We start from the raw sequence: 12296 nt of genomic DNA, 5'->3' as shown, positions 1-12296 counted from the left end.
TGACGAAGGAGGAGGAGATGACTCTTCATCGTCGATGGAGGAGGCGGAGGTGGCTGCTCGTTGACAGCTTAGGGTTTTGATTTTTATTTGGGGGCGGCTCCAGATAGAGATGGTACAGAGAAACCCTAGAAAAATATGAGGTGTCGAATGACTTCGTGTATTTGTCCTTGAGAGATCACTGAAAATTACGAGAATGCCACGAAGGAGCAAGCGTAGAGTTATTAATGGGCCGAGTCTAAAGTCTGTGGGCTGACAGTTCACAAAATGACCCAAGAAATACATCCTTCATAAAAAATGTACTTTATTCTCAGCGGCCCAGTATGATTCAGACTATATACGAGAAGATAGCTCATCGTGGAGTTAACCAAAGACTAGAAAAAGAAATAACCCTCGTAGCAATCTCCTCTCCCCACACCAGCTGTATTTTCTCTTTTTTTCCTTTCAAACACTACTCTGGCGACTGAAATATATATTAATTTATAGATTTCAGAGCATGCTGCAAAAATCATAAAATACCCACAAACTCAAAAACAATAAATTAATATTTTTTGAATTTAATTAGTTGTACTTCATTAAATAAATTAAATTATTATTAAATGTGTATCCCCGTACCCGTGTCGAAATTTAGGACGGTGACCTCGTATCCAAAATTTTTAGAAATTTCGTATCGGAAACTCGGATCCGCACCTGTATCGGATATTCGTACCCGAGTCCAGGTAACGTAGTGCAAGTGGATTTTCAAGAAGCTCCGTCCTGATGGTACTATTAAAAAGTACAAAGCAAGACTGGTAGCGAAATGATTCTCTCAGAAAGAAGGTATAGATTTCTTTGATATCTATGCATCGGTTTGCAGGATCATTACCGTCAGAGTGCTTATCACATAGACAACGATTAAAAGGTTCGTCATACATCAGATGGATGTGAAGTCTGCCTTTCTCAATGTAGATCTCACAGAAGAAATCTACATGGAGAAACCAGAATGACTTGATGCTCCACCTGGTAATGTTTGTAAACTTGTTAAGTCATTATATGGACTTAAGCAGGCACTAAAACTTTAGCATGAGAAGTTCGATGGTGTTATTCGCAACAATGGGTATCAAGTCAGTGAATCTGACAAGTGCCTATATATCAATGTCATTAAAAGAAAGGTGGTGGTCATTTGCCTCTATGTGGATGATATGCTCATCATAGGGAGTGATTTGGAGATAGTAATATCTACTAAGAAATTTCTTTTAGCACAGTTTAGTATGAAGACCTTGGAATTGCGGACGTGATTCTCGGAATCAGAATCATATACTCTGAAGAGGTTATTGGATTGTCCCAATCTCATTATGTCGAGAGCATGCTAAGAAAGTATGGCTACTACGACCTACCAGAGCTGTCAGTGCCATATGATTACAACAAGAAGCTTCGACCGAACACTAGAAGACCAGTAGAGCAGTTGAGATACTCAAAGATCATTGGGAGTATTATATACGTGATGAGCTGCACAAAGCCAGATATAGCATTCGCTGTAGGAATGCTTAGTAGGTTCACAAGTAATCATGGAAAGCTTCATTGGGATGCTGTCCAGAGATTGATGAGATACTTGAAAGGAACTACAAGTCTGGGTCTATTCTACACTGGATATCCGGGTATAATCGAAGGCTATTCAGATACGAGCTGGTGCTCAGAACCAGATGAGTGAAGATCTACTGAAGGATTTGTCTTCACCATGGGTGGAGCTGTCGTCTCGTGGAAGTCTAAGAAGCAGACCATGATTGCACAATCATCGATGAAATCTGAATTTTTCGCACTTTGTGTTGCAGGAGATGAAGCTGAGTGGCTCAGTTGTATTCTCCGAGACCTTCCATTGACGTAATTACAAGGTGCAATTACTATCTATTGTGATAATCAGACGACGAGTGCTGTGACAGCAAACTCGATGTTCAATGGAAAGAAGCGGACCATTCGTCTGAAGCATGACTATTTGAGAGAGCTCATTTGTCAAGGAGTCATCTCTGTGATTGACGTCTGATCTTCAGAGAATGTGGCTGATCCTTTGGCTAAGGTCTGAAAAAGGACATAGTCGAAAGGACGTCTGTTCGAATGAGTCTCAAAGTTTTATAAGTCTTACAAATACTTATCATGTTTATTAAATTATTAGTTCAAAGCTTATGCTACTAATAATAAAATAATTGGTTCACAAATCAAGTAAGATTTGTAAAGTTTGGTGAGTTTTACAAATACTTACCATTTACATCTAGTTATTAGTTCAAAGCTTATGCTACCAATGACAAGATAAATGGTTCAAAAGTCAAGTAAGATTTACAAGTGAAAGGGTTCAAGTTTTTTTGGATTAGTCGGTGTCTAAGGCAAGGTTTGGGGATTGCGTAACGCGTTCCGTAAGGAACGAGGTACTTAATTGATCTTTGATCAACCTCTAATACTATCCTTACCTGGCTGAACTACCCAAGTAAAACTTTGATCTTTTCACCTAGAATCCTATCATGTAAAGGGGATGATTGTTAAGCCTTAATGAGTCCAAAACATTTCGGATGCGGGATGTTAGATAGGAAATACACCTAAAGGACTCACCTAGAATCCTATCATGAGAGAGGGTGACTCTTAAGCCTTAATGAGTTCAAAGCATTTCGGATGCGGGATGTTTGATAGGAAACATGCCTAAAGAACCTACCTATACATGAGTGAAGATTTGGCCGTCTCCTATGATGTCTTGTGGAAAGATACCTAGAGCCCTAGCAGAAACCAGGACATGCACAGGGCCATAAGTGTGCAAAGGCAAAGGCAAAGGCAAGGCAAAGGCAAAGACAAGTGTGGTTCAAAGTAAAAACTACCACAGATAAGTTTGATCTTGTGTGATCGCTGGATTTTTAGACATGTGCTGGTTCAAGTCTCTACGACACCATGCACCTATCTTTTATTCAGTTAGTCTAAAGGGGATTCAAGTCATTGCGACATCTTCCTTATGCACAACGATTGAAACGTCGACACTGTTACACAACACTAGTTAAAAAAATTTATGGGGGATTGTTGAATATTTTATTTTAATTTTTGTTGTTCAAAACTCACATGGGCTGCTGCAAAGAGCAGCCCATATTTTTAATCTTTTGTCAAAAGTTATGGGCCCCACCGGAGAAAATTTAAGACGTGGGTCCCACGTGCATAGTAAAATATTATTATTTTATTAATACATAGTATTTTTTTAAACGCTAAATAGACCTCAAATCCTTAAGGAAAATTCATTCCAAAAAACAATAATAAATATTTACAGATATATATTGTAGAATAGTTAGTGCTCGTAGGAACAATGCCTAGACCGAGAAGGTTTTATAGATCGAGAAGATCTTTGCCTGAAAAATGAGAGAGAGGGTAGAGTTTTAAGCTAAGTGTAATTTTGTGATTACCCAGCCATGGTTTGCCACTAACCCAACCGTGGTTAGAATTATAGACAGATTCGGTAACAGAGAGACTTAATTCAAATAACTAACTGGATTTTGGGGACTAATTTCAAAATACGAAGATTTGGGGGACTAATATCAAAATATGAACATTTGAGGAACTAATATCGAAACCTTTTGAATTTTATTGACCTGTTAATCCTTCAATGCGTATTCGTTATCTTTTGATTTCGGATGCATATCTTTTTTTTGGTTACGTCTGTAAATTTCATGACATTTTTAAGGGCAGATTTTTTGAAGATCGACTGTTAATTTCCATCTGCTGTTCTCATTCCTCCTTTACTTTGACATGACTAATAGTGCGACAATTCAAAACTAGGTTCTAGAAGGAAATATATGTGAACAGTTAGCTGCCGTACTTTTAAATATTACATGTGAAGAGGATATCAGTAACCAGTGCAAGAATATCATATATGCAAGAATATCATATAAATGACCCAAATGTCTTGCCAGCACCAATAGGCAATAAGATATTGTGGGATTGGAAGTTGGAACTTATATGCTTTTACTAAATAAAAAACCTGAAAATAATAGGGAAAAACTGATATAAATCAAAACTACAATATTATGAAACACTCCTGTTCCATATTGAATTGCAATTCAGTTATGAAAACATAAATTTCGTATTTCTCCGGAATTAGTTAAGAACTAAACTTTGGATGTAGGAGAAAGGTTATTTATACACCTTCGAAGCAAGAAACCAGCACGCAAACAAAAGCTTCCTTTAGTTTATTACTTAAATTTTCCACTTAAATGTTGGAAATAAACTTTTGATCTAGGAGAAAGGTTTATGCGTACACATGCGAAGTAAGAAACCAGCACACAACTAGAAGTTTCCTTGTAGTTTGTTACTTAATTTCCCACCTAATATGCTAGAAACTTATTTGACTTGTAATATGCATGAAACTGTTGTGAAAACTCAACACAAGGTGGTTTTCTGATGTCTTTTGTGGCTTCTAGGGGTTAAGTTCCCTAGAAAAGGGCATGGTAACATGCGTGGAGGAAATAGGCAATGACGCAGTAGGGACGAAGATCGATAATTAGATGTACTAATCGATAATTAGATCTACTATGTTGATAAAGGGCAATTGAGCTACTCGCAAAGAAAAACTTAAAGGAGCAAATTCATAACAAGATGAAACAATATCGACAATCTCACAGACATGTAAATCAAACAAAAAATAACTAAATAACATGGTTTGACAATTGCCGATGTAAACTGGCCACGAGCCGGCTCCGGCTTGTCTCTAGCCAGAGTTTGGCTTTTTAATTTTGGGCTTGGTAGTTGTCCAAACCCACGCCCCCAGCTCACTCGTTGGGCTTTGGGCAGGGCTGGGCCAAGCTCACCCAACTCAACTTGCTGCAAGTTTCTCTCATAGAAGGTAGATGCGAGCGATTGACAAGGTCACTTGGCCTTGTCCGCCATTTAAACGTTCTTTTTTTAATTAGTGAGGCCAATAGTATTAGGCTTGGTTTTAGGCATGAATTTTGGGGCAAGGTTAGGATTTAATGGATCATGGTGACTTATTAGTGGATTGTCAGCTTCATTCGGGCTAGGCTAGGGCCGGGCTCAAGTTTTGGGTCCTCTGACTTGTTAGTGGATTTTTTAGTTAGAATCAGTTGCGATTGTAATAAGCTCTTTCTAGTAAAAGTCAAATCTTAATCAAATTCAAAATAGGTTTAGCTGAATATAAAGATAAATCTTAATTGAGGGTATCAATCACAATGAGCTAAAACAACTTTAAGAACAAACTAGAGCGACAACACTGCTGCGGGCAAAAATAGGGTGGCAACATCAATGCGAAAAGGATTACGGCTGTGGTTTATGGATAATTATGAGGGGTTACTATTTGAAGGGAGACAAGATGAAGGGATAGCAGTACTAGATAATTTGGTGAGAGATTTGGATTGGTTACACACCAAAAAAATATTTCACACGCATCGATCTTTTATAATACCAAAGTTCAATTAATGAACTAAACGAAAAAGTTATTTAATAATGTATGTTAAGTCCAAGGGCCAATATTGAAGTGGAAGAAAATAAATTACATTCTACAAATTAGATAAGTCTAATCCTAACCAATATAGTATCTCAAAACAAGCTAGAAGTTTCAAATAAAGCTTAAATAAAGGAAATCTAAGTTTAACCAAAGTAGGATTTGTCCAATACGAATCAAACTAGTAATTCTAAATCCTCTAGCATAAGTTTTCAGGTGATTTCCACCACTTCTTTGCATGTTTGAGGAATTCATATATTGAATAGTTCTGATTGTTAGTTTTTACTTATATGCTCTCTTTTGTTTATGGTAGTACTTATATACTCTAAAGTTTTAAAACTTGCACTTCAGGTACCATTAGAGGGCAAGTTTTAAAAATTTTAGGGTATATAAGTGCTACCAAAACATGGGAGGTTTATAAGCGCATGTTTAAAAAAAATTTAGGATCTATAAGTGCCATAAAAAATAAGTGAGGGTATATAAGTGAAAAATAGAAGAAACTATAGGGTACTTAAGTGCAATTAAGCCTATTGATATCATGTTCAGTTGCTTATTGTTTGTACCCTTATGAAATTTTTGAATATTTATCGTCTTGGTTCAGCCTAGGATCACATCTTTTGGCGTCTCTTTCCTCACGTAACATAGGATCACATTGCCTTGACATTGTCTCTCATTTTAAAGCAGTAAAGCACTATATCAAATCTTAATGAAAACAAAAAAGAAAAAACTCTTAAGTCTATACTATAAGTTATATTGAAATTATGTACATTATATTGAAAAAGATGTATATTATATAGAATTAAGGCATGTCATATTGCAATACTGTACATAATAATGAGGTAGTGTACACTATATTGCAATAGCATAGTGCTACAGTGCATTTGAGTTATTTCATAACATTACCCAATATTTAAGGTTTGTTATGTCACATGATACCAAAATAACGAGTTTGTAATTCATTTTTTTCAGCATTGCACTAGACCAGAAGGTATTGTAACTGCAGTCACATGGAACAAGACATTTTGGGCTAGTTACAGGTGTTTGTCCTATTCGACTAATGAATAGAATAATAACTACAGTTCCAAAAAGGGACCCGGTTGCAGGAAACTACTTATAAAGATTTGGGCACCATCACAACAACCTACAATTGTGCTTTAAGTTGCAACTTCATTTCCTATTATATCTCCAATGGAACTCTTGTGAACCCATCCACCCTAGCCCCTATTCTTCCCTCTTTTCTCCCCTCTCCCTACCCACTCCCACTCCAATGCCTTCCTCCTCTCTGCCCTTTACCTAATTTCTCACATAATGAACTTCATCTTTGTGAATCAGAGTGTGACTTTTGGAGATATTATACCAAAAGTTTTGGGCCCTCAACAAAATTTTCACCTCTCTTACATCGTAACAAACAACAAACAATCATCAGAAGAAAAGAATTTTCCTCTTCCTGTTGCATCAAAGTAAAAAAATTCTAACTATAAATTATCACTGTTTATCCATCGCCAAAAGTCTCTTGGTGAAAGAAATAGAAATTTCTTGCAAGCCATACACCTTTATAGCGTGAGAAGATCCAAACCAAGAGAAAGGTTTTTTCCCCTCAATCCTAATGTAAAAGAACCCTTTTCAACTCACCAAAGGTATAATCTTCTTGTTGTTTCTCTGTTGGCGGCTATTACAATCCTTGCATCACTTTCGAAGTTCTTATTAGAAAGTTGCTTCCTTTGTCGGAAATGTAGTGTGATGTCAAGATTTACTATTAATATAAAATGGTACAAATATTGATCGTGACATACATTCATCGTGACCAATTGATAGTTAGCAAAGGCTTTTCTTGCAATCCTTGTGGCTGACAAACGATTAGAAAATAACTCGGACCTATGATCCTTATTGCTGCTGGCAGGAAAGTTAGAAAACGACTCTGAATTATAGACATACATTATGTATGATCTAGAAACGTACTTGTAGTCATTTTCAGATAGCACGTTTGGCCATGTAAGGCAGTCATTTTCTGACAGTCATTTTGACTGCAAGGACTGTAGGTTGGTGTTGTTTTCTTCCCGCTTGTTGCTCACATGGACTGTATGTCAGGATCATTTTTTATAATAGTTTGAGTACCTTTATTAGCCTGGCCCATAATTTTATTGATATCTACTTATTAACTATGGACTGACAGTAAATCCAGACATCATACTTTATCTCCTACAAAGGAAGCAAACTTCCAATGAAAAATTAAAGAATGACAAAGTGACACAAGGATTATAATAGTTGGGGCGACACACGGATTATAATAGTATCACTTTCAAAGAGAACACTAAGAAGAGTATACCTTTAGTGAGAGTTGAAAGGGGTCTCTTTTTGGGATTGTCATCGACTCGGATGAAGGTGGGGGAATTTTTGATGTAGTGATTTTCTTCTTTTTTTTGACTTTTGAGCTAGGTCTTCTTAACATGAAGAGTTAGATGACTTGTTGGATTTTTTGTTTGTTTGTTTGTTTGTTTGTTTAGTTGAGATGCTTTAGGTGAGGAGAGAGATACATTGAGAATGTTTTATAGGGTTTTTTTGCCTTGATGAAAGAGGTGAGGAAAATTCTCTTTGATGATAGGCTCCGATGAAGGAGGGCTAAGGAATCTTGATAAAAGACACTCAAGTAATGTTACATTTGTGTGTACTTTTTGATTGAAGATGGGAGATGTGGAAATCTTGCTGTGCTTTCTAGCAGTTTTTTAATTGAAATTTTTGTTTTGGTAAAGGTTATGTGTTATTGCTGGTTGTTAGGCAGCTGAAGACTTGTTAGTTAGTTGATTTTTTTATTTTTTTAAAAGTAGAGTTTTTTATTTTTTATTTTTTGAAGATTTCCCTTTTGGATTTGGCTGGGTATTTCATTTAGATCGCTGTTTTGCATTTTTTTCATAGTTCTATTTATTTTTAATTTCCTTTTTTTATTTTCTCATTTTTTTTGTTTAAAAAACCACTTGATATTTTTTGTATTATCATTATTTTAAACGAAAAAACTATAGATTAATATCAATAATACCAATCAACCTCATGATGATAATCTACACCATCAACTAACTAATCTGTGTTATTCTAGAGTCAATTATTGAAAAATCTATTACATAACTCGTTATGTTTCATTATTTAACTTAACAGGTCTTACATGTTACTTAACCTTATGAAGTAAATTAGACACATCATATGTTATCACAATATAATATGCATTATTTTACTATAACTTACATTATTTTAATATAACTTACGTTATTTCAGTATGAGTTCTAGATACTGGAGAGTATATTCTTTCTTAAAACTTGAAGTAGGTAAGTAATTACTTTTGAATTATTTAGCCTTCATATAACTTACTTTATTTCAATATGAGTTCTAGATACTGGAGAGTATATTCTTTCTTAAAACTTGAAGTAGTTAAGGAATTACTTTTAAATTCTTTATTAAGCCTTCATGTCTTGTTTTGGTGACGTCATTATGTGATTGTGAAATTATGAATATGACTAATAAAACGAATGTAATTATGAACGGGTTATAAATTTATGATTATATACTTGAGTATTCGATTGTGATACTTCCTAGTAAATCTATATAGCTTGTATTACATTAATGAATTTTAAATAAAATATTTTTATATTATATTATATTGTGTTCCTAATTATTAAAATTATTATTAACATCTTTTATAATTTTTAAAATTAAACAGTAAGAAATTATTTTGTTCCTAATTGTGATGTTATGTTTGAAAATTTTATCGATTCTAATTATTAAAGTTATTATGTATAGTTTGTATTTATAGAACATGTAAATAATTAATAAACAAAATAACTTACGTTATGTTTTACATTTTTTGCGTTTTTTCTTTAACCCCTAATAGGAGGTTGAGCATTACATTATGCGTTATCGTTATTTTCAACATTGCGAGCCTATGACCTCAGCCATCATGATTCTGATGGTTACTAGCGTTTTGCAGTGTTGATTCTGATGGTTACTAGCGTTTTGCAGTGTTCTAACTCAAATTTGAAAGTTCATGTTTCCATATTGCAGGAGTGAAATTGTCTATGCAATGCACTATAATTGAAAATTATACAACTTACCTCTATTATATTGCATTATATTGTAAGTTATAATTCAATGGTTACGAAATAGAAATAATGTACAGTAATTCCAGCAACTATTCTCTCTTACTAGTTAGCTACGAGCTTTATTTATTATACTGTATTCAAGTATATTTTAGGAATCAAACCTGCTAGAAACTTTTGCTTTAACTAGTGTGTATTTGACAACTTCAAGCTTTGAAGATACTGTATATTTTTAAGGTACTTTTACTCACATTTTCTTATGCTGCACAGTCGTTATTCCAGTTTTATTCTAACAAGATGACTTTTTTACGTTCTTGTTGATTTAAGTAGTGGGTGCCACAGTACTATAATGGTAATGGCTCTTGCAACCATGCAACATGTCAGGTCTGAATTCCACACATGTATCTCACTGGATTCAATTGGCCTTCTGTACTTGCACATAAGACCTCATGGAAATATAATGATTATTAGTCATATTATATGTATTCAGCCACTTCAGAGAGTTAGCAGCGGGCTAAATCTGACAACTTTGGTTCATTAACCTGCATCTCTAAGATTCTTGCTGCAGCATCTGCATTTTGCCTCCAACTTGTTTGACTGTTGTTTTAACTGTTAAAGTGTATACAGCTAATCACATAGCTGCTACATGTCTGCAGGAGGGCCTGGCTCCAATAAACTTGATTGTTGAAAACGATTTTCATCGTGCAACCCCTGGAGGAACTGGTGGTGTAAAAACTATCGGAAATTATGCATCGGTAACCACCTCTTCGTAATTAATGATAGCAGTGCTACATCAGTTGTGTACATTTCTTCCCAGTGGGCATTAATTATCTATTGCAACTAAGTGTATCTTATTTGCAATGGCTCTTGACCTGGTCCCTTTTTTTTTCATTATTAGTTAATTGTAAACTATAATCTTTGGAACCTAAATGCTTTGATCAATCGGAAGATGAAAGCTGTATTAACTATTCACATACTCACCAGTGCTTGTACTTTATGATTTCTTTGTAGGTTTTGAGGGCACAGTCAATAGCAAAGGCAAAAGGCTATTCTGATGTTTTGTACCTTGATTCTGTTAGCAAGAAATACCTTGAGGAAGTTTCATCATGTAATGTTTTTGTTGTTAAGGTATGTCAGCCCAGAATCATCTCTTTTATGAAGCTATTGATTACTTACCCAATTATTTACTTCATAAATTCATATTAATTAATGTTTTTGGTGTATATACTTTCCTTTTCCATTTTCGGATGGATTTATCAGTTTTATGTTAACATGATTATATTTATTGCTAATTACTAGTGAAGTTGACCAAATCAACCAAGAGAACATCAATTGGATTTTGTGGGAGTTGTTACCCACGATATCCACAATATCAGTTACCTCAAAGATTTTAGAAATTGTTGGTTGGTTAGAGGAAAATCAGGGAGACTTCGGGAAGTTACAGAAAGTCTACAAATAGCATGATAATCTCATGAGTGAGATGCATATAAAAATTCAAAAGTAATCTACCGGGTACTCAATCAATCTCTCTTTCTGATCTTAGAATAGAGATCATCTTCTACAAGAAATTCTCTTGTATTGAGGAAGCTAGCTATTCTCTCTGTTTTTAAAAGTTCTTTCTCCTCTACCAACCATGATAATCAGAGCATGCCCCTTATCCAAATGAAAAATTCTCTTCTCAAATTTTGTTCCTTAAGAGGAAGCTTCCCCCCCCCCTGCCCCAACCCAAATAATAGTCACTTTTTCTTCTCCCTGTGCAAAAGCTCCTAGAGGTCCGGTCCCAACCCTCCTTGAGATTTGAGCCACCCTCCTTTGGATCAGAACCTCAAATCCAAGCAACTCTTCTTCTACAAGTTTCAACTGCTGGCTAGAACTCTGATTTTGGTCACCGTTGCCTCTACCCAGTTGCCTGAAACCTTCATTGCCTCTGCTACCGATAGACAATGAAGCTGCATCCCTCTTCTTAGATCTGACCAGCAACAACTTCAATCTTGCCTCTCCATAGAGTTTTGACACCGCCTAACATTGTCAGAACTGATTAGAACCAACCTTGACTCTCCACATTGATCCAATTGCGTGCAGTCAAATCTGCTGCTGCTTGACTTAAGCTCTGCCTCTAACAGCTCTGTGCCTCGATCAGCCTTCATTCGAACCGTCTGCACTTGATCCCCCAGATCTGATCCGCTCATTCCAGACCATGTTACAACTTGTTTTGATCTCAGATATGATTCGATTCACATTGATTCGCACCCTCCAAGTTTATTTAATCTATTTCAAAGCATCTTTTGCTTAGCGAAAAAGTTTGAATTAATCAAAGCATAAAAACAAAGTGAAGGATTCTAAGATGGAATTGCAAAACAGCAAAAAAAAAAAAAAAAATCAAAACAGAAAAAAGCTAAAGACAGCATAGAAAGCAAAAAAAAAAAAAAACCCACTGACACATGATTATCACTTCAACACCTGTAGCATTATGAACAAGCTAAGATAATACCTGGTTGAAAAAACGAATTATGAAGATCCCATGGATGGAAGGTACACCAAACTTTGAGACGAGAAAAAGTGTATGGTTTATTTTGCTCCACCGTCGTAAGAGTGCTAGTTTCCTTGTAGAAAACTAATTCATTTCTTGCATTCCAAATGGACTAAAGAGTAATGAAACAGAACACCATCCATTTCTTGCATGGAGCTTGGATTAAATCCATCCATTGAATGATCCACATTTCAATCAAATTAGTAAAGCACCCTCAATTTCG

The 12296-nt window shown here is 35.3% G+C and overlaps 1 protein-coding gene across 1 annotated transcript in view; it reads left to right on the top strand.

The window, feature by feature from the left end:
- Window positions 1-12296, top strand: part of LOC109822828 (branched-chain-amino-acid aminotransferase 5, chloroplastic-like) — a 48028-nt gene that overhangs the window by 16612 nt on the left and 19120 nt on the right. The window contains exons 7-8 of the mRNA XM_020389085.1: window positions 10200-10298; window positions 10555-10671. Coding sequence (XP_020244674.1) covers window positions 10200-10298; window positions 10555-10671 — 216 coding nt within the window. The remainder of the gene's footprint in view (window positions 1-10199; window positions 10299-10554; window positions 10672-12296) is intronic.

Source organism: Asparagus officinalis, chromosome 8 (genome assembly GCF_001876935.1).
Source record: "Asparagus officinalis chromosome 8, Aspof.V1, whole genome shotgun sequence".
Lineage (NCBI taxonomy): Eukaryota > Viridiplantae > Streptophyta > Magnoliopsida > Asparagales > Asparagaceae > Asparagus > Asparagus officinalis.
This window is presented reverse-complemented; position numbering and strand designations above follow the sequence as displayed.